General features: G+C 38.1%; 1 protein-coding gene across 6 annotated transcripts; it reads right to left on the reverse strand.

The window, feature by feature from the left end:
* Positions 1 to 619: 619 nt before the first annotated feature.
* On the reverse strand, positions 620 to 23,768 carry GPLD1 (glycosylphosphatidylinositol specific phospholipase D1). 6 transcript variants are annotated; one of them, XM_085571530.1, is made up of 26 exons: positions 23,209 to 23,767; positions 22,408 to 22,556; positions 19,525 to 19,580; positions 18,961 to 19,039; positions 16,322 to 16,419; positions 15,394 to 15,504; positions 15,088 to 15,136; positions 14,545 to 14,599; positions 13,800 to 13,907; positions 13,090 to 13,117; positions 12,870 to 13,009; positions 11,871 to 11,936; positions 11,505 to 11,628; positions 10,873 to 11,012; positions 9,691 to 9,877; positions 8,618 to 8,728; positions 7,548 to 7,622; positions 6,929 to 7,085; positions 5,106 to 5,247; positions 4,465 to 4,564; positions 4,283 to 4,376; positions 3,537 to 3,713; positions 3,067 to 3,227; positions 2,769 to 2,795; positions 2,625 to 2,675; positions 620 to 1,411 (listed from the first exon to the last, which is right to left on the reverse strand). In XM_085571530.1, the coding sequence occupies exons 2-26, from the start codon at positions 22,502 to 22,504 to the stop codon at positions 1,334 to 1,336; spliced, it is 2,511 nt and encodes an 836-aa protein (XP_085427656.1). In that variant the 5' UTR covers positions 22,505 to 22,556; positions 23,209 to 23,767; the 3' UTR covers positions 620 to 1,333. The 6 variants fall into 6 exon arrangements, 5 of the variants coding, with proteins under 5 accessions (XP_085427656.1, XP_021409084.1, XP_085427655.1 ...); XM_021553409.4 differs by having other exon boundaries at positions 22,408 to 22,623; XR_014952751.1 differs by having other exon boundaries at positions 620 to 1,543; positions 1,605 to 2,675; positions 22,408 to 23,768.
* Between the last annotated feature and the right edge of the window lie 44 nt (positions 23,769 to 23,812).

Consider the following 23,812-nt stretch of genomic DNA (forward strand, 5'->3'; position numbering starts at 1 on the left):
GATGTGTCTTTTACAACATTACTTTTTATCTCTACACATATGCAAATGTTTAAAGTTTTTCTTAAAATTCAAGTAATCAAAATGCAGTCAAGTGCAATAAAATTACCTGGAGGTCATACATAGAAAAAAGCCAGTGGAGAGTTGTTTGTTCAGAATGGAATTGCTACAGAACATACATTGTCAATTTTGATTTGAAGAGAAAATCTTTATACAGCCCTTAAAAGCACACTGCTTGTTTTGCCTCATATCATGGTTAACAGATTTGTAACGTAAGTAGTGTAGTCCTAGTTGTAGCCAGTTAGTTCTTTCATGAAGTTCAGATTTAACTTCTTTTTTAAAGTGTTCTGCTATTTGGGCAAGTCCTCAAAATAGATACCAGAATGCATTATACATCAAGCTAATGTTCACCTTGCCTTTTTTGATTTGTTTAGAACAACATCCTTGAGACAGAATTCGTAGAAAGGTAAGTTGAGGTGTTTAGTTTTGGAGTATGACCTTTAGAATTCTGTGCAATTGTATTTAAAATAAAAATAATGCCTTGCCTTTGTGAAGGAGGCAAGAGAGAGAAAACACACATATGTGTCTACAGAGTAGCATTGGTAATAATAGTATCAACACATTCTGCTGCTCAAGTTGTTTAATAGATAATTGATGCACACTGTTAAACCTGCATCATACAGAATTAGTGTTAATTAGTTAAAGACAATACTGTTAACAGTAAAAGCCATTAACAACTCTATGTTACCGTGGTCATGGAATTTTACAGAAAAGCAGAAAGGATGTCAAGATTAATCAGCCAAATTGCATTTCCTCAAACTTTAATAGTCTTGCTTGTTCTTTTTTCCCTGGGAGATCTCAGCTGCACTACACCCTCAATGCACACCTCAAGACTTGAGAGAAGAGAGAGACAGTCCTATTGATCAGCACCCACCTTTCTGTCAGTCTTAAAGCTGCCCCTGATCCATGCTTATTATTTTGACAGTAACTTTCCATAACTTAGAATCCTTATCACAATATGTAGGGAATTGTAAATGCTGTGCTGAAGTTTCCCAGTTTTGTCAAGATACTATAATCTGGCCAGTAAAGAAGGTGGCCACTGAACATTTCTTACACAGCCAAATACTACTACTAAAAATGTAGCTGTCCGCTCATTTCAACCTCTAAAAGCTTTCTTGTTCTAGATATGTGATGCTGTTGCACACTACAGACTTCAGCAAAAGCTTGCTGACACGGTATGTTGGTTTTTGTGGGTTCAGGAAAGTAGAACAAATATTACAGAGATACTTCACTAGAAGACCAGGTGTGCCCTGGTCTTTAAGGCTACTGTGAACTTCTAGAGCGAGTAGACAAAAAGCCTTCCACCAAGTCGAGCTTTTGCAGAACTTCTCTCTGCTGCCACTACAACTTCTTTCTGCAGGGACAAAGAGCAAAGGTGAGCAAAATGCAACTGCAGGTGTATGGCTGCTGTAAGCTTCCCTTGTGGATTTTGACCATCTCATTAGTGTCATCTAGAAATGTGATGGGAAATGAGAGAGCAGCCCACCTCATAACCCATCTCATTAGTGTCATCTAGAAATGCGATGGGAAATGAGAGAGCAGCCCACCTCATCAGAGTAGCAGTTAAGAAAATAGTTTGGCAAAACAGACTTTCATTTGGGGAACTGGAGCAAGCTGGAACCAAATGACATGAGTCTCTTGCCAACATAAACTGCTTCTCAGGGCTAAGATCAATAGGGATGAAGGGGGAGTGTGGACTAGATGGTGCAACAGAAAGCAAATGCTAGGAGAATGGCCTCACTTGCACTTAGCAGTGCCTGTGTTTCAGGTATTGTTGGATATGCTCCCTAATCTAGCTGAGAAGAATTTCCAGGTGTTTCTCCATTGCATGTTTTAACACAAGAACTCAAACGTAATTTGTTGAAGACCTCTTCAGCCTGGTAATGAGGCTTCTTCTGTACTCACATGGAGAACCCCACTCCTCATGGAGGTGATGTTAGAGTGAGCAGAACATTTGGAACTCAGCTGAACAAGCACTAAGTAACCTACCAGCTGAAAAAAAGGCTCCTTAGTGCATCATACAAAGGTAGCAATTGGTATTTGGTAAAAAAATGGGCATCTGAGGGAGGTAAAGAGAAACAGGTACACAAATGCATCCTAAATCAGTCAAGTAGGAATTGGACCTCTATGCTTAGAAACACGTGACATACGAGTGATGTTCACTGCAGGTGAGAGCTAGGACAGCAAGCCTGTAAAGACTAAATGAGAGGGATGGTTTTGGGTGCCTGGTTTGCTCCACAGCTAAGCATCCACTTTGCGTACAGGTTGGTGTGAAGCCTGGAGGCACCTATGTTGCATTTCCCATGAAACTTTTCAGCATACTCCTAAGCAGTTTAGAATTCAGGCTGCTTTAAAGTGATTCAAATTTTTTAATTTAGGTGCCAAAATTTTGGCAACTCTGTAGCTCATCAATCTATAAAATGGGTTTAATTATTGGTTCAAAGAGTAATTTAACTATGTAAAGAACTTAAGATTTGAAAATGTGTAAGATACATGTGAGGTGTTAGCTAGTATATGCAAGTGTGGTAGAAGGATGGTATGAATCAATCAACAGTAAATTTTCTCACCCTTCTTTCAGATTTCACAGTGGTAACAGAACTCCCAAATCTTGATAGTTTCTGTAAAATAACACTGCTGGTTATAATGCTGCTAGATTTTTTTTAAGTAGGACTTCTTAGTTTCTCTCAGTAGTTTGTTTTCTGGTTACTTACCTCAGGAGAAATTAGGACATACAGTGCCTAAAGAAGAAAAAAAAGAAAAAGAGGAAATAAAAAGTCAGTGAAAGAGAGTAGAAGACCAATGATTACCCTGGATTACCCTGGCTCCTATATAGCAAAGTAATTTAGGAACAAACAGGAGGAGCCTGAGAGTTTTGCAGAGATTCAGAAACCTGAGAAAACCTTTTATTTTCTGGAATGAAGGCAGAACACACTTGGTATTTGTAGAGGATGTAATTAATTAGTTGTCATTCTAAACTTATGTCCAGAATTCACTTTCATGTATTCTTACCCAGTCCTCAGGACAAGGAGATGTCCATGATGTGCAGTGGTCTGTCACATTCCCTGAAGATGCCTGTCTTCCACTGAAAATATAAACACGGCCAGCAGCCCCACCAGACAGGATTGAGGTGACACCATTAGTTCGCAGTGGGGATGCCACAATCATTTCATCTGCATATATTACAAAGAGGATGTAACACAGCAGAAGTGAATTAATGGTAGACCAAAACACAGGAGAGCTGGCATTTACATGCCTCTAGATGCCATAATTCCTATAAATGATGACAACTAAAATGTTTCAATTTCTGATTGAGTTGCTTGGGATTTTAGAGAGGCTTCCTTGTAAGGCACAATGGAATACTGGTACAATTCAATTGAGAAAGCAGACTGTGTTTAGCACTTGTATGAATATGTAGGAGGAAATTTCCTGTTGCCAGAAGTCAAACACTTCAGTTCTGGTCTAGATTCATCAAGCTTTACCTAGCCCATCACTATCCAGATCACTTAGGTGTATGTCTCCTCCAAAATGAGAAAACCTCCTGTCCCCACTGAATGCACTGAGCAGAGAAGGCTTGGTGCTGTTTGACAGGTCATATACCAGAGCTAGTCCAGCTTGATGCAGCACTGAGGACATAAATAAAATCCTAGATGGGCTGTCTGGAAAAAAAAAAACCCAAAAACAGATGTTGAGCATCAGACATAGGAACTCAGGTTAAATACTTACAATTATAGATAATACTGGCATTACATAAAATGGACAAAATTAATATAGTGTATCAAATAACTTCAACAATTATATGGGATTAACATTAATTAGCACAGGAAAAAGTAATATTTTAGTCATAGTACCAGGGGAGAAATGCATTCAAGTCTGACTTCTGTAGTTTGGCATCCTCAATTCCTTACTGTCTACTGCCACAGTGAGGACAAAATACTGTGTTGTTTCAATTCTGAGAAATGTGCAGTCTACTAGAACATCACTGTTACATAAATAATGCAAAGTGGTAATGCTGTGAAGCCCATGTTAAGGAAGGAAGACCCACTGAAGTCGAGGCACAGTAAAGAGGACTCTACATACAAGGCATATACAGGTAATTACAGTGATTTCTATTTTTTTTTTAAATTATGTGGAAATTTAAAGGTCCCTTTTCCCTTAAACATTGTATCCCTACTCAAGTCATGCAGAAACAAAATTGCAGAAATGGTCTGCAATTTTCAGGACATACCTGCAGTAGGTGCACCCACCACCAAAACTTTCTTTGTGTTCCCGGCCACAGACAGCACACCACTGGCCAGAGACAAACCCATTCTGCCCATCTCCTGTTAGATTTTTAAAACACCTATGTAATTTCTACGGAATGTCACTTCAAATTATTCACAAATTCCCATACTAAAGAAGCAGCCCTACCTTGTCTCCAGTTATCTCAAACCAGCACTCTGTACTTGGTGGGTTATATCCGTACACCTTCCCAACACTCTGTCTGACATCCAGCAAGAGGGGATTGCAGCTTGAATTACAATGCAAAACAAATTTGTATGTAACAACATATCATTGTACATGTTCCCTCCTTTACTTTGGAATAATAGTGCCTGACAAGTTCTAGAAATCTACTTTAGTAATTCCTATAATTGTTCTAACTAATTACACAATTGTAATGAGTGCAGACTTAGTCTGTCTACCCACTTTTTTATCATCCAATACATCTTCATGTTTAATTTGCTTTTAAAAATGCTATCTCAAAGTAAGAGCTATCCATATGGTTATTTAAGGCACACTTACCCATCAGGATTTTTGTGACCTCTCTCCTCCCTCCCCACAGAAATTCTTATGTGTCTTTAAATAACAAAGACCTGCCCTAGAGAGGGTCTAAAAGTCCTTGTCTTCATAAGGAGGGGTAAAGATATAAAAATATTAATTTAATAAAAATATTCTAAGCAGAACAAAAATGAAGCTTCCAAAAAAGCTAGAATTTTAATCTAGTGCAAATCTTAAACCTTGCAGAAGTAGAGCAGAGGGGAGAAGACAGCAAGCTATCACATGCAACACACCTAGAACAAGTCTTCCATGTAGGGCTACCAATCAGCAGTAATGTCACATTCTCCAGCTGGCAGCTGGCAAGTGAAAATCCAAACCAAGCATAGTTTTCCTCCCCCTGCACCATCCAGTTAGCATCCTGTACTGACAGAAGTCCTGAGAGACCAGAAAAAAGTATGAGTTAAATCTTGGTATGCCCTGGCATTGAAAAACCCATTTGCAATCCTCCACTGATTCATCCTATAACAACAAGTTTCTCTGTGCAAAGTTACACTGTCCATGACATGGCATCAGTAGTTGTTGACTTTGCTGGCCCACCTTGCAGCTCTACTGGCTGGTGAAAGCTTTCATTAGACACAGCCTGTTTCTCTTCCAATAGCTACATGAAGTACATGAAAGTTACCACTCGAGCCTGTCCTAAACTACTTACTGTTTATCAGAACTTGTAATTCTTTAAGGGTGCTGGGTGGGAGAGCTTCAGATCATTCTGGTTATAATTTAAATAACTCATTCTGTGCTTTGGTTTTACGAAAATGTCAGTTAGAAGTGTTTTGAAACTTATGTTCTTGTGTTTCTAATTTTATATGAATTAGAATAATCTGCAACAATTAAGCTTTATTGTAAATCTCAATTACATGATTCTCACAAAGCTGCCCAAGCTTTATTATTTAGTTCCATATATGACATTTATGACATTTCTTCCCTCATTTACTAGAAACCTTATCACCTGTACTCATTCAGTTGTAGCATTCCTCTGTAGTCACATGAAAGAACGTACAGAATCTGATAAAGTTTCATTTGTTGAGGTTCATTTGCAATTTTCCAAGAAAGAGCAGTGAGTCTACCCTGAACTCACAATAGATAGTTGAATCCATTGCTTTAGCAAGGTTTCCAACCCAGTTTCCTTGCATCCAAGCTGGGACATTGCAGTCTGAATGGACAGAAAACCAGTCAACTGGTAGAGATTTTCCCTCTGACAAGAGCAGAGAACCATGTGCTGTTCGCTGAATGTCTGCAACACATGGAGTGCTTTCAGGCATCAATTTTTTGACTCATCCTGTTGGACACTTTATTATAAATTATTTAGACAAGGCAAAAAGACGCCCTTTTGTGAAGCTGGCAGAAACGGGAGATTGCAGGTCTCATTCAGAGGCACCCAGGCAGGTTGGAGTAACAGGCTAACAGGAACCCCACAAAATGCAGTGAGGACAAATGCAAAGCCTGACCCTGGGAAAGGAGATGCCCCAGCACTGATACAACTGGAGACAGACTGGCTGAGGAGCTGCTGTGAGGAAAAGGCCTTGGACATCCTGGTGGGCAGAGAGTTGAGTGTGAGGCTCTGCCAGCAGACAGCCAACAGTGCCTCAGACTATGTAAGCAGGAGTATGGCAAAGAGACTGAGAGAAGTGATTGCTCCCTAGATCACACCTATAATATGGCATTCCATAATAGGAAAGATGTTGACAAACTAAAGCAAGTTTAGTAGGGATGGTCCATGCTTCCTGTGCCTATAAGGTCACTATGTATGGTGGGAGGACAATAGACAATGAACATAAACAGAAACAAGAAAGGTTCATACTGGCTGTAACAAGAGTCTTTTCCCTATGAGGACTGCCAAGAAGTAGAACAATTGCCCAGAACGTCTCTGCAATTTCTACCACTGGAGGTTTTAAATGCAGCTGGACAAAGCCCTGAGCAATTTGGTCTGGCTTTACAGCTTGAGTAGGAGGGACACCCTCTTGAGATTGCTTCAAACCTGAATTATGCCATGATTAATAAGGAACAAATAACCAGTCACATGAAGTATGGGAGGGTTAATTTATTCAGCAAATATTACCTTGGTGATTCCTGTTGAAATGAGAGTGAAATGCAACCACAAATCCTCTCTGCTTCCCACCACCAGGTGCATATGGAGAGCCCACAACCAGATCAGCACTTCCATTCCCATCAACATCAGCTGCCAGGAGGGACCAACCAAGATTACAGTAGGAATACTGCAATAAACAGTTAGTTTAAGCCCGAAATAGAACTGAAACCATCAATTCTGTAGCAAAATAGAGCAACTTAATTCTAAAGAGCTAAATTTGCTTTTGACCAAATTACCCTCCCACTCCCTGGCTTCAATTTTGTTTTCTTAGTGTTTTTGTTTGGCTTGGGTTGGGGTTTTTGGTGTTTTTTTTTTTTTTTTTGTTTTGAGGGCTATGCACCCTTCTAGTCACCTTGCTGCCTTCTTACACTGGGGTATAAATGTCTTTCCCAAATACAACCTATCTAACCAAGCACCTGCTTGCTCCATCCCCATCAGTCTAAATTTCCTTGCAATGGTAAGTTGAATTTTAACATTCTTTTTTAAGCCCATAAGCTCTTCCCCCCTTTACCTCACCTCCTGCCTGTGTAGCCCTGTGTTAGCCTGGCTAACAGGGTAGTATAAACAGGACATTACATTATCAATATACCTGACAAGTTATGGTAACATTTGGCTGAGGTGCCAAGCCTCTTCCCTTAGTTCCAAAGTAGACATACACAGCACCCTAAACAGCAAAAAAAGAAAATAAGGCATGAAAGCATGTCAGTATCAAGTATTAAATGCAAGGTCAATCACAAGGAGTGGAACAAATAGTTCTGAAAGGGCTAGTCATACAACTTCATTTTCCCTCTCAGAGCTTTCCTATAATACTTTCTTTCCCACCCCAAATCTAAGAATATCCATGGGTAATGGGTACTGCTGTAACCAAGCAACAAAGTAGAGAAGTACATTTTCATTTTACTGTGTGTAAGGAACAAGGGCAGTATAGTGTATATTTATACTCGTAATACACATCTTCAGATAGCTCAAATTTTGACAATTATTATTTAATGCAATGGCAAACAGTACCAGGCACAACAGATGCACACAATTTTCCAAGTAGTGTGTCTAAATAAAAGCAATTTCAATTCTTATTCAGACAGTTAAATTAGTATCTAAAATTCTGAAGAGTTTTAAGCTTAATGGATATAGTTTAAATTGAAACATTTTGTCTCTCAGTTTGCATGGCCTAAAAATACTCAGGGACCATTATACAGGCTCATCTGGTAAGCTGCAAGTCATTAAGCCTCTGTAATTTGTTTATTTTAGCAAGTCGGTCTGTGTTTATATCACATTTTAGATATCATTTGTTGGCCTTGTGACAGCATATGACAAAATTCACTGGCCCATGAGGTCCATTCCAGACTCTCTGTTCCTAAACAAAAAGGGTACATTTGTATTTCATGAACGGCCCCTTATATTTCCAGCATGCCAGTGCTGCATAGTTGCAGTCTGGTTTGGATTTCTAATGTGCAAAAAGGCCACTAAAAGAGAAATACAGGTAGCTGTCATTGCTCTAGTCAAAGTGCCCACAAAGGTTATAAACTTCTGTTTAAATTACGTCACCTTGAACAACAACAGAATTTCTCTTTTTCACTTAAATGTTTAAAAAAATATGTATCAATAAAAACATTCCATTTGGAGAGTTTAAAAATCAATAAAGCCATGTTTGTAGCTTACTTTGTAAGTAAGAAACTGAGATCCCACAGAAGGTGCTCCAATTGCCAGATCTGGCACTCCATCCTCATTGAAGTCCAGGACTGCCAAGGCAGAACCAAATCTTCCTGAAGGCTAAAAGAAAAGGGATTGCTCTCATGTTTTCCAGTCAAAACCATGAAAACCAAATGTACATTTGCAGAACTGGAAACAGATGACAGAAGTCTATCCCAATAATTCTTTATCTTCTAAGTAATAACCCCCATGGCAACACACTAATTCAAAGTCATCTGTGTTGAAATTAAGGACAAATTAATATAATATGGTGCTGCTTTGCTATTTCCTCTTCTGATTCCAGTGCACCATTGGTGTCAAGTTTATGGTCTTTCCTGTTGACAGCATTATGACTGGGAACTAATAAAACAAAGTGACCACTAAAGACAGAAGCTGTTACCCCACAGTTTATAACCACAGAAACAAATTAAAAGGAAATGTATCTTATTATTTTGTATCTTATTATTTTTATTGTCTTTATTATCTTCTTTATGAATAAAGGTATTTTCTACAGAGTATCAGATTTAACACCCAGAAGGGTCATTTGCTCTTACTTCAGCCACCATCATGTCTAATCAGAGTTTTCTCCTTTTTTTTCAATACTCTTACTACAGACAAAATTATCTGGGGCAAAGTTAACAATTAATGAAGAAATGTAGTGTCAAAGGAATTAAAACATATAAAATCAAAAATTTTAGATTAAAAATTATAGGAAACAGAATATTTTCTTAAATGCAGGGACCACAATTAACTATACTGTGACTTACAGAGACATAACCTGACATACTCACTTATCTGGCACAGTAATGGAAGTGAACCTGCAGATCACCATCACTTCAATTGGGACTTTAATTCACTTCAATTGGGACTTTAATAATGATTATTTTTCTTGAAAAGCATATGACATCATATGACATCAGGAGGAGTGTTTCAGGAACAATACTCATAAACATTAATGATAACATTGCTCATTCAGAATTCACCATTTTCCAGGGAAAAAAAAAAAAAAAAAAAAGGGCCAAATTTTTGCCTTGACCCCTTACCTGAAGACCCTGTAGTACTTGGTCAGCTTTTCCATCCAGATCCATGTCCTCTGATGGCAAACCTGACTGGTTGCCATAGACCACATATACCCTTCCTATCTGAACATGGCCCATGGTGCTGTACCCTGGTGCTCCAGCCACCAGATCATCATATCCATCCTGGTTTAGGTCAGCTGAGATCAGTGCCCTGTCAGCAAGGAAGTCAACAAAATCAGCATTAATTTCCAGACTACAAAACATTAGTGGAAAAAACCCCCATAATTCAGATAATCAGGACCTGTGTTTTCCCATATTGTTTTGTAAAGATTGATACAGCATTTTTTGTATTATATATTTATTTGTGTTTTCTTGAATTAAGCAAAACCAGAAGAATCATCTTCTATCAATGCACCTGAGATCTGTAGGAGCTGCTTTTTACTGACATTAACGACCTGAGAGCAATCAGAGCAAGGAGCAAGAAAAAAGGGCTGCTTACATATGACAAAGAATAGCAAAAAAAGAAGAGATTAAATATCTTTTAAACTGAACATCTGATTTAATAGATGGACTTAACAGGAGATAAGCAAAAGGATCTCAGGTCTCAGTAACATGCTGGAGTTTAGAGAAGGAACATGGAAAGAACTAACTACTGTTAATTTAGCCAGTGTGAAGTAAACTCAAACATGAAATCATAATTTTGAGACAGAATAAGGGAAGTTAGATAAGTAGCAACGCAAATTTGTTTTATTTCTCTTCCTTGTTGCAGGTCAAAGTAGAACCTCATTGGCAAGGAGAGAGAATATGCCTCATTCTGTCCTGAATCTATCTTTGATCTCCCTCTTAGTCTAGAGTATTTCCAAGAAGTCTTGCTAGACATCATCGGACAGATGATTAATTTTGCACAAACATAATTCAACAACCAAAAAAGGATAACAATGATTCTTTACTGTTCAGAACAAGAGACAATGTTAGTTCTAATATTGATTCCTTCCATTCTGTGCTTGATCAACATCTGAAAGAAAAATCTTATGCATTAACTTGCTGTTTTGGACATACAAAATAAGCCATTCCATCAGATTTGTACCACTAATTGAGTTTCACTGTCACCTTTGAAGAGTATCCAAAGGAACAACAATAATATTTTGGTAGATACTCAAAATTTTCAGAAATTAAGAGGAAAGTGGGAAGAAAAAAGTTACCAACCATCCAAGCCTTGCATAGGGTGAAGTCAGAAAATACGAAGCTGCTGGCTTGGACACGTGCTTAGAAGATTTCTGATGTGTAGCTCCTAATGCTCTCCAGACATTGGTTTTTAAAGCATGGTTTATCAAGTGGAGGGATTTCTGAAGTAAAAATAATAAATGGACACAACAGTGGTTTAAACACAGGTTGAAACTCTAGAAATATTGGGAGACCTCAATAATCAAGTCACCCATAGTGGAAATCACCACATGGCTTTAAGAGGAGTCTGACTCAGATCATAAGCACCATTTTAGAAAGATAAAATCTGTAAGCTCTAAAGGGAGCACTACTAATCGTTCACTGGTAAGCTTTGCTGGGAGTTCTTAACCCATCATGTGTCTGTAAAATGTAAATAATAAATATATAATTTGTCATTTTTGGCATTGCAGGATGTATTCTAACTTCACTATGCAGTGAGCAAAGTTGAAAAATTGAGTATTTATGATGTACATATATAGATTAACAATGGTACTGGAATGTCCATGAAGTCAGAGACCATCCAGAGACCATCTGAAATCATGCAGCATTTCAGATAGAAACAAAAACAATATAGAGATGAATTTTACCTGACACATCTGTTACTTCTCACTTACTGTTGCCCAAGGCTGTATGTCAAATTGAACTCCTCTCTCTGTATAGTTTATATTCTTCTCAAGTGTTTCTGTAAGCAACAAAGTTGTATTCTTGTGATGTTCATGTTTTGATTGTTTGTTTCTGCTGAAATAAAGAAGGCAGTGGTAAGAATTAATATAACTGAAATAATGACTTGAGATAAAAGCCACTCTTAAGTTCTGCACAGTGCCTTTATACAAAACTTAGTTATTCATGCTAAAAGAATCTCAAATTCATACACAAAAAGATTACCCAAAATAACTCTAATTTTCAGTGGCTGACTGTCCACATCAGCAGAAGACCCTCCTTTCATCACTGAAGCTTTAAATCATCAAAGCTATACTTACACAGGGTTGTCCTTGTGCACCTTTGTGCAGTTTATGAACAGAGGGTTCTCAGGCAAGTAGCAGTCACTAAAGAAAAATACAGAGAATGCGTTTTAAAGATTTTACCGCAATGGAAATAAAACTAAAAATACAACTTTTATCCTTACTGATTACTCTGCTGAAAGTCATCAGTTTCTCAAGAAAATCAAAATCAGAGCATCATCATAACCCTTAGAAACCCCTATGATGTTTATTTGATGACCTTGAGCCAATTCTGTATGAATATCATGTCTTTATATAGCTCTTGAAGGAAACATTGTAGCATGCATATATATGAATCTAAAGCACTTTTAATCAAAGTGTTACAAAGAACATAGCAGATTGTGCCATTTGGTATTTCAAGCAAAATTTCCCAAAATAGCAACAGTGGTATTTTCCATGTAAATGGATGGATTAATTACCACTGTTGGTCTTCTAAAGAATAAAGGTTGCATTTGTAAGAGAGCTATACAAGGTTAAACTTCTATAATGATAGAAGAAATTGTGAGCTTAAACACTAGAATATATATTCCTACTCTTTCTAATCCAATTTGCCTTCAGAGTGTGAAGGTAATACCTGACCTTTTCTCAAAAGGGACATCTTTGTTGAGTGATGGCAGCAGCCAAAATGTGCAGACTCAGATTGCCAGTCCAGGTAGAACCTCAGGGCATGCCTTTGCAACATGTAAGCAAACCCTTGAGTATGTCTTAAAGAATGCCCCAAATTTTCCCTGGTGTCACCTAGGCATGCCAGAGGCACACTAGGGCAAAGGAGCAAGAACACATAAAAAATACAAATGCAAGGCCTGCATAATCCTTTGCACCTAGGTAAAAGGCATGGAAAGACATGGAAATCCCCTTGTCCAAGTGAGGATCTAAAGCTCAGCACCTATTCTAGGAAATCTCATGCCTTAAGAAGAACACTTAAGTGGGTGTCAGCACTTGACTACTGCATTTCATAGTTCAGGACACACACTATACCTGGTTCCATTCTCTAGCATATGGCTCGTCAGCTCAAAAATGTTGTTGGTCCAGAATGCCATGTCATCCACTCCCCCAAGGAAATATTCGTGGAACTTCTCCACCAGAAATGGAGATTTACTAGCAAATGTTGGAAAAAGCTAAGGGACAGGCAACATATTCAGTAAGAAGGATCACATCATCTCCATGATCATTTTTATAAAGAAAGCAGAAAACCAACCTTGCCAACAAGAAGCCTTTCTCCATGCCTGAAAAAAAAAAAATCAGAAATAAAACTTGCTTAATTTAATATTTAATAGTTTAAATAGTTATTTTCAAAAGTCCTATATGGTAAATATTATGCAAGGCATTACATTTCCATGTTGATTATTAACATATTTTTAAAGTTGTAATGTAAAACAATATAAACTTTTTTGCCCTTAATTTTGAAGGATTCACAGTTTTTGTAAACGTTGCGTGACTATTGGTAATTAACTGAAATACAGGATACAGCTAAGTTGTTCAGGATATTCAAAAGCAGACACTGCCAGTTATCCAAAGTCTTCTATGAATTATTCTTGGACTTTAAGGGATCTACATAAAGTGTAGATAAGGCATGTATCTAGAGACTCCTTCAGTGTATGATAATTATACTACTAACTCACCACAGTGCAATAGTACTTGAAGACACAGCTGTTCTCAAATAAATAGGCATAAATATGTTAAATGTATAAATGCATTAAATAGCCAAGATTCACCATCCGTGATGCAATAATTTAGCAGTCATTATGTAGTCTAAATTTGAATCCTAGTAATTAAAAAATTCAGATGTTCTGTGATTTTGGAGTCTAGGAGGTAGTCTTCATTGCGTAAGGTGTTTCAAATATGATTATCATATTTCTCCTACATATGTTTCACTTACAAAAGCTTGGGCAGAGATATTCAACTTACAGTTCAAAAAACAACAGATGAGTACATTCAGCAATTGTGCTTTCAGTTATGATCTCTTTTCCATAAAATTCCTTATAGATAGCAGCTAGGTCTTTGACAGGTACATACCTAAAAACAAAAAGAATGTATTACGACAATAGATGGTTCACATCGCAGGATAAAATATTGCAGTTCTTGTAATAACAACAGCCTATAAAACATTCCAAATTTCAAAAGACTACATAAGGTCATGAAAATCTACAAATACCAGGATTGCACATGCAAATGTGAGGGAAAAAAAAAGTGGATATCTAAGTCTTCTGACCATTCTTATACTTTTAAAACTGAATTCAACATCCTCAACTTCCCAAACATTAAATATAGCTCACTGAGATTGCCACTTAACTGAGTTATTTAATTAGCTGCTAGGACATTCCAGCAAAAGGTTTTCACTAGTTATTTTACATAACTACTTATAACTTAAGACGTAAACAATTTAATATATTTTGCTGTGTTCCTATACATAAAACTCTTTTCTGTCCTTCCAGTTTTTATGTCAGGGAACAGTACGTATGCATATAAGGAATACCAAACTCATTAGATTTAAAAGAGTTACAAGGGGTTTCTTTGAAAGAAAAATAAAGGACAGCATTTTTAAAAAACAGATTAATACAGAATTACATGATATTATATGTAATTTTCTTAAATATGATTATACAAAAAAAACCCCTATTAAATATGAAAGAAAGCAACCTCATTATCTTACCAACTTGATGCCAGGTAACTGAAGTCCAGCTCAAACTGACTCACTACATCTCCTCCTGAGGATGAAAGAATGAAAAAAAAACCCATACAGCCCAAACAACAAAACCTGTTAAGTATATGTCATGGGTAACAGTGTGCATGAAGCTATGTATGGCTCTTCTATATGCATTTATATGGCAGATCTTCCAGCTATATATTTAGAATACACAAATGGTTCACCTGAAAGTATGCTGCACATTTTATACCTCTGGAGAATAATGTACAATTTAAAATCACAGTAATGACTCCATCGATATCTTAGCATCCATCCTTTGGTCTGCATTTTGGCTTTAATCCAAATGTCCATATGCCTTATGACATCTCCTGAAACCTGAGGACAGGTACAGCAGGGATTTGCAAGCCATGGAGGAGGGCAAGAATACAGTGTCCATATGCCATCCTTAACTCCTGCATTGTGCAGGACAAGAGCCGGAATTAACCACCATGGTTTTGAGGAGGACTTATTCTAATACAAGGATCTATGACTGGCAAACAGAAACATTACCAAAATCTCCAACACTGTGAGCTTCTGCATATGAACCATGAAAATCGATCTGGTGAAAGAGAAAAACAAGAGAACTGCCTGTTTCTTTTCATATGAGCAGAAACAAACTCTTCAAGCAACACTAATGTTTACAGGTTCCAAACCTGACCAACTTCACTCTTATGAAGTTTGTGACACTGTGTCTCTTCAAAAATCTTCCAGAAACAGGGCTCCAGCTTTTCTCTTTCCTCCCCACCACAGTCCAAAGCAAAACTATACATTCTAATAAATCCAGATGTATGAATAAATAAAATAATACAGGCTTACTTCTCCCATGGCCTTTAGAAATCCTTGGTCGATGCCCAGGCTATGCCAGCTAACATCTGCCACCATATGTGAAGCAATTCCAAACAGGAAAGCCACCAGCTTCTCTGTAGCCTACACAACAACAATCCACCTGTCTATCAATTTACTCCTGTCTTTAAGAAAATGTTAGCATGTTCTATATATGCATTAAAGAAGGATACAGTTGAGAAGCTCTTATAGTCCAAGAGTTTATCAAGACAAAGTGCTGACTGCTCATTACTTGATGCTGTGGTCAACTTTTGTAACTTGAGAAGCTTTAAGCAGTTTATACAGTCAAAGGCCATAGAATTGCATGGTTGATGTGAGGGTAATTTGCATACTTCAAGTTAAATGTGTACCAAACTGTTTTTCTGGACCAAGGATAAAGAGTTCCACTTCCAAGGACTGAACTCCCTCTGCCACCATGGTTGTTGTGTAGGCAGAAGAGGAGAGAAATACATTCCCCTGCATGCTCACTTTTGACAAATTGTTTTTCATTTCCTCCTACATAACTTACAGACGATTAACAAGAGCAAATCCAAACTTGTGAAATTCAAGATTTCACAAGTAAGAAATCTAAAAGGTGTCTGATTTTCAAATGGCAAACCCTGAACCAGATCTCACAGGAATGCAAGACCACCAATGATATTTAAAAGTTTGGACCTCTGAAATGTATCACAAGAACCAGACCACAGTGGAAACAACTGACAGACTTTATATGGAAACTCTTAAGTTTTTTGTATGGTAAAGATTAAAACAAGATTTCAAGTGTTACTATATAAGCAGAAACTTTAATATAAAAATGTTGGGCTTTTTCTACACTTCACAAATGATGAAATTACAGCTAGTGAAGGTGAAGAAAACAGTTGAAAACAAAGTCAACCAAACAAAAGTTAATCAATTTTCTTACTTCTTCCCAAGGCTGAGGATAATTCCTTCTAATGTAGTCAATACTTGCTTTGAGAAATGGTGACCAGTGAGTGTCTTCAGACACATCATGGAACATTCCTATTGCAATAAAATTATATCAATACTTGATTTATTCTTTGGGAAAAAATGAAATAGAAAAAAAAAAAAAGAAAAAGAAAGGGTTTTTTTCCATTAAAAAACCCACAGACTTTTGTTCAATTTTATGTCAGACAGATGATACATTTTGCACTCCAGCTCATGAAAAGAGCCAAAAGATACTTACCTTTATCTGATTTATACGAACAAAACAGATACTAGATTTACCTTCTATGATTTTAGTTTGAAGCATCTGAATATTTTGTGCTTGCTCCTTTTCTCTGTGACTGTGAGTAGGTACACTACAATGAAAAGCTACCTCCTAAGCAGAGAGTACAAAGAGAGCTGACAGAAAACTAGTTGACTAAATTAATGCATCCACTTCTATGGCAGAAAAGCTGCAGAGAATGGCAGCCAGCTCAAAATGTCATGGTTTTTGGCAGGTATAAGTTTCCACAGGGCAGAGGTGAGCTATGTCCTCATTATCACCCCAATCATTTTCAACAGAAAGGCAAAGTAGCCAAGATACAGTCAGTGTAGGAGGGGAAAAAGGGAGGGAAGCAGGAAAAAATAGGTTTCATTTAGAAGAATCAATTACTACTCTCACCTGAATTTAGGCAGAAAGATTGTGTAGGATCTAACAGTGACCTTGCCTAAAAATTTCTTTGTACCTACATAAAGCTAAGTGCAAAGGGATGTTGACATAAAGAGATCAAGCAGCACACAATGTCAAATTCTCTAAGGGGGAAGAAGGTAGGCGGGAGATTGTTCAAACCATCAGTACTCTTGGAGGAAGAATATGTGTATGTTGACACAACAATGTGAAACTGCACAATGTTAGGGGAGATTAAACATTGAGAGAGCAGACCTTGGGGGATAACTCAATTACCTTTTGGCCTCATGACATTTTACGGTGCATCTAAACTAGATAAAAGAAGGATGGTACTTGCTTAGCAAAATCACAGTAGCCTTCTACATACAAGTTTGTCTCCTGCCCAAAGAGGCAGCCTGAATGACTTTGTTCTTGATCTTGTCACACTCAGTTAAAATTGCTCAGGTCTGAAGAGGTACCTATTTCTTCCATATTGACTAAGGAAACTGCTGACAAGAGGTCCAACTCTACAAAGGCAAGATGTACTCCAACGCTAGGGAAGGAATGAGGATTGGATACTGCAGATAGAGAAGATCTGACCTGGTATAAGACAGGACAAAACAGTTAGAAGGGAAAAACAAGATAGATAGATATAACCAAGCTGAAGTAGAAACTGAAAAAAATCCCAGGGAAACATCAGTCATGAAAACTAGGAAAGCAAGACTGAGGTTTGGGACAAGAAGTTGGCAGAGCCAGGCAGAAAACCGGAACAACTGACCTGATAAGTGACAGAAGAAAAAAATCAGTATTAAATGCCAGAACAGAGAGGTGGTTTGGATGTGAGCTGAGCATATCAGGATATGAACCAAGCAGCCTGGAGTTGGCATAACCAACAGGCAGCATCAACAACCTCTGAGAAAAATAAGAACTTTGGCTGCAACTGTGTGATTTGGCTCTAAACCAAACAAAGATCCTAACTACCCCTCAAATTTCATGGAATTTGCATAAGCTGCTTCCAATATTTTAAACTTCCACTAATATCTCAACAATATTGAAGCCAATAAGGCCACATATCCTCACACAAAATACTTACCACTGCCGTGTCTCTGGTATCTGCCTAAACACCCTAATAGCTTGTAGCTGGAGGGTAGGAACTTTATCCCATTTGCTAACTGCTCACTATCCAGATTTACCCTTTCAGTAGCAAATATCCTACAGCAGGGCCTAGCTGGCTGTTTTATAGCTCTAATGTTGCTGAAAAAGCTGATTGTGATCAAGAGCTGACCTTTCAAAGCTGAAAAATCAGGGGACCACTTGCAAGTCAAGATATATTTTTTACAGCTATTGCAAGAGGGTGCTAATTTTGTACTGCAGTCTTTTGATCTACAAGCAGCAAAATTAAGACTAACATTAATTTACAACAAGAAGAGCAAAAGGCAAAAGACTGCACTCTGGGGAAAAAAAGGCTTTAAACTGGGATCTTATTAACACTTGCCCATTCATCCCCAGCAAGTCCTACACTATTTCATTGCTGTCTGATTTTTAGATTGTCCTATCCTATTTTTGATTGATCTGATAGAAACTAATAATATTTAACACAGAAATAGCTTTAGGGCTTCCCTAAGATTTATAAAAAAACCCACAATTTTGTCCTTTCTGTACTCAGTAATCTGACCTGATTTACTCAAACAGAATCCTTCTAGCAAATTGTCCTACCCATTAAATAGTTAAATTTACCCAAGAGTTATTTTCTAAAACATTTTCAAATGTGTTATTTAATTATAAAGTTCTACGAAAAGGCTCTAAAGAAATGGTGGATAGTTTTTGCAGGAAAATATTTTTGGCTACACTTAATTTCTTACAACGTAACCATTTTCAACCCACTAAATTCTGTAAGATTTCCACAGAAAAATGTAATTGTTATAACATTGGACTTATAAAGCTTCTCTTACCACGTTTGCAGATTGGAGGATAAAAGGCATCAGGATAAATGCTTCCAGCTTGAAAAGCATCTTGGTGATTTAATAATAACTGGGGAAAGGATTGGGGGAGAAAGGAGTCAGAATTCTATTGCACAGAACAAACTACATTTTACTGTCAACATCAAAGATACATTCTAAACAGCCAGCAATATACAATTAGTTTCTTGGTATACCACGTGGTGCGTAAAACCTTGGTGTCATTTTGCTGTTATTAGTTTTATTAAATCTGCTTTCCCAAAGTCCTCTACTGATTCTTCTAATACAACTGCTCACATAGAATATGACTAAAGAAAATAGGAAAACATGCAAGAAGCCACACAAAGAATATATATGCACACATTGGTATAATTGCTATATTTCTGTAATAATATTCCAAATGAGTCAAATTATTTTGAATTACAAAAACGGTAAAAATACATTCTAGGCCCAATATTGACACACACATTACTGAGAATAATAAAGAAAGGCAAGAAGACAAAAATAAAAACATTCAGAAGAAAGGTGTAAAAAATTAAGAAATAATATGCTTCCTACCTGTCTATAATTAATACTCCCTTCATGCTTAATGAAAAATTCCAGAGCTCTATGTGCTGAAAAACAATATATTGAAGTGTTGATTTATAGGAACTGTGTCCAGGCCCACATTTTGTTAGAATCACTACCAGAACCAGAAGACACCACATTTTCATACATAAGCTAAGCACCATGTGCATGAAACACCATTTCTCACAGAACTGTGTACCTGTTTTCTCACCTAGAGAGTTAATAAGGAAGTGCTCTTTCCGTGGCACATCTTCAGTCTCTCTCTAATCCCTAGCTCCCAAGTTGGCTAACCAAGCTGAAATCACAGGGAAATGAACTCCCCATGTCCAAAAATGAGCCACACCAGTGAACTGACAGGACCAGACCCACTACATATAAAGCATGGACCATAAAGTTTTAGCTGTACTGTACTCAAGCTTCATTGTTGCCCTTAATAATGAAAAAGGTATGTTGGGAATCAATGTGGGTGTTTAACAGTTTGATTAATTTTTAGCATATGTGAAAAGTAACAAAAATCTAAAGATAAATCAGCAAGGTAAATAACACTACTTATTAACTGAATTGGCAGATATTCTTACTGCCAAAATCTTTATTTAGCTGGCATAACAAGTGAATGAAATGAAATTACATCCTTTTCTTTAATGAGGTTTCCTAATTAATATTAGATCCCAGGAATAATCTATCAACATTATTCTAAAAATACTCAATATTTCCTCTAAAGCTATTTTCAAAGATTAATTTGTTCCTTACCAAATAAATGGCATCACAAAAAAGCCCCAAAAAACAAACAACAAAACAAACAAACAAAAAACTCCCCCCACCAAATCCAAAATAATCCATTACTAATTTGGAATAAGATCTAGACAAAACTGTGGGGATTTGAATGATCTTTCACTTTGAATTTTACCCAAAAATCTAAATCATCCTTATACAAGTAAGGTACCTTAAAGACCAGCCTTGCACCAGAAGAGAAACAGCAACAAAATAGTAAGTAATACTCTAAAATTTTAAGGCTCAGACATTTCTACACACATCTCTGATTCCAGTGTGGGAGATCCTCAGTTTGGCAGTTTGCTTTTTCTGCCTCACACCTCCCCTGCATTTCTCTCACTACTCAAGTGGGCCCAGGCTCTACAATTCCACCTTCATAAGGAATTTTATGCCAGATCTCCATGGTCCCTCAGAGCCTCACAAGTCTGACAGGAACCCCCAGGGTGAAGAGCTTCCCCACTTGGACCTGCCCCCAGGCACAGCCATGCAAGTAGGACACAGCACAGGACACTGCCTATTCAGAATGCTGATTGTGTTCAGTGTGCTTGGCAGAGCTTTTCACCATTTTAAAAGTACATTCAAAACTCTGTCCAGGATTTCTTTGGTACTGGCTTTGAGTGACAGGAATTCCTTTCCATGGTTTGTTGTCTGGGATTTTGTTCAGTTCTTTCTGTTTTGTTTTTTGTTTGGTTGGTTTTGTTTGCCTGGAGTACTCAGCATTTGAATTTTGGAAATATTTTCATCTTATCATCATAGACTTTTATGTGAACAACAATAATAGCACTTATTTTAGCAGCATCAGAGCTGATCACAGTTTAATGTAATTTTCCAACACATGAACGAAATTTCTTGTAAACTATAACTCAGTAGTTCAGTGTATGCACAACTCCTCATACAACCAAGATCTTTATATTACATAAACACAAGTTTTCTGCAACATCTTCTCTTGATTAGAAAATGAAAAAAACCGACTGCTTCGGGACAGATCTGCAAGCATCTCTTAGCAGATTTTTTTTTTCTAACACACTATTCTGGCAAATCTGTTATTTCAAGTTCTCAGAAGCTCATACTCGGTAATTAGAGTCCTGAGCTTGCAGAGTTGTGTGCACTTGCCTAACCTCAGGCAGTGTGACTTCTCCTACAGATTATTATGGGTTTCTCAACACATTGTTAGGAAAAGCAAATTGTTCCAGGCTGCTGACAGTGGGTACAGTCAGTAAGGGAATACACTCCAGTCTCCAACATCAGGAATAATCACTTTACACTGTTCAAAGTTGCATATATTGTATGCAGTACTTAAAGTCTGGGAAAATTACCTGGATAAAGGCAACATCCTACATTTTACCATCTGTTTGAGCAATAGATTTAGAAACAAAACCAGAAGAAAAAGCAACTTAAACTGTCAGTTATTATGAGTAACTCAGAACAACCTCACATTGCTCATGTTTGTGCTCAGAAAACAGCGGAAAAAACCAGATTTTAAAAATAGCACAGGCAAACAAGAAATTCAAAACAGAAATATTTCTCCATTTTGATGTTAACTCAGTTCTCTCCTTCATTCTCTACAAATCTAGGCTATTCTGGCTACAGAGAGCAACCTACCAGAAAGAGACACAGAACAAAATTTTTATTATGTTAGTTACAGACAGAAACACATTACAGATTTTACCTACTTGTGCAGGTATGGCATAATGAATACAGAATTATTTAGAAACAGAATTTCCACAAAGGACTTATGCTATTCTTTAATTTAATTATAGCAATCTCACAAATTGTCTAAAGTATTCCTTTTCTTTCTCCAAACCAAACTCTGTCTGCGTACGAATCACAGACAAAAACATTCCAGTTACATAATGCCTGTGCCTTAGGAAATGGAAAAATATACAACCCAAGTCAATTCAAGCATTTTACTTACAAAAACAGTAAAATTTCATACTCCAAAATCAAACTGCTCATCTATCCCGTTATTCATATTTTTAAAATTATGTTGACTGCTCATTACTTTAACATAATTTCTTCCCTTTGCTTTCCAGCTGAATCTGAATTTACTTCGCTTCACAAGAAATTCAAAACACAAGAAAATCTATTTTGAACTTGTCTTACCTATTTCAACATGTGTTGAAATTCCACACGAGATACATCTTTGACAGAAATGGTAGAGTATAATCACCAAGACAGACCAAATCTTCAGACCAACCATGATGCTGGCTCCAACTGTGGTTTTCAGAAGCTTGAAGCAGTAGCACTGTGACCTTTGAAATGTAGGTTACGGAGCATGCCTTTTCTTTCACACATATTGCTGACACAGCAAGCAAACAACTGCCAAATTTGAAAGGCTATTTTATACCAATGCTTTCTTTTACTGCAAATAAAGTGATGTATATTAAAAAAGAAATAAACTGTGGGTATTCTCCCCACATGAGTTCTGTAATATCTCTGGGATTTGAGCAGTGCAATCAATGCATCACTGCACAGCAGCAGTGAGACTTCTGTTAAATCCAACAACATGGCAAAGAGTATCCTCTCAGAGTGTGTCCAGCTCATGGTATTCTTTACTTACAGCAACTACATCCCATTTCACAAAATAAATTAACTCCAATTGCCAAAGAACTATCAATAGAAAAACATTACCTCCTGATTGCAGGTGATACAAATTCATAACTTTGGTGTGCTGATAGGATATTGTGCACTTAAGTCTGGGTCTTATGGTCAGTATTGAAAGCCCAGCTGATATGTGGGAGACTCATGGAAGTACTCCTGCCAAGCGTACTGCTACGAGGCTGCAGAGGCTGGGCACCCTGCGTTTCCCAGCCACCCTTCATGCGTGTGGCACAGCCACACCAGTCCCCAGCGAGATGGTGGCACTGGGCAGGGCTTTGCATGGCCCTGGTGCCAGAGACTCACCAGTAGCCCACGGTCTCCCGTGGGGCGGTGCTCCTGTAGTTAAGCACAAGTTAGCCTGGAGAAGACAAGACTGAGAGCCCTGAGACCTTATCACAGTCTGCAATTTCCTCAGGAAGGGAAGAGGCGGGGCAATCACTGATCTCTGTGGTGATCGGTGACAGTACCCGAGGGAACGGCATGAAGCTGTGTCACCAGTGGTTTGGGTTGGGTATTAGGTGTTCTTCACCCAGAGGGTACTTTGGCACTGGAACAGGCTCCCCAAGGAAGCGGTCAGACCACCAAGCCTGACAGACTTCAAGAAACATTTGGACAACGCCCTCGGGTACATGGTGTGACGCCTGGCGTGTGCTGTGCAGGGCCAGGAGTTGGACTTGGATGATCCCTGCGCGTTCCTTCCTACACAGGATACCCTGTGACTCTAGGCTCCCGTGACCCTGGGCCTCCCCTCTCCCCACGAAGCGGGGTTCTCCATGGGGCTCCGGGAAGCAGAAGCCCTTCCTGCCCCCAGCCCTCCCCGGGCAAACCGGGCTGCCCGTGTCGCCGTGCCGCGGCGAGACGCCGCTTCTGGCCCGGCCCCCCGGCAGCTCCTCCTCCGCGGCGGGCC

The sequence above is a fragment of the Lonchura striata genome, chromosome 2 (genome assembly GCF_050655825.1).
Source record: "Lonchura striata isolate lonStrDom1 chromosome 2, ASM5065582v1, whole genome shotgun sequence".
Taxonomy (NCBI): Eukaryota; Metazoa; Chordata; class Aves; order Passeriformes; family Estrildidae; genus Lonchura; species Lonchura striata.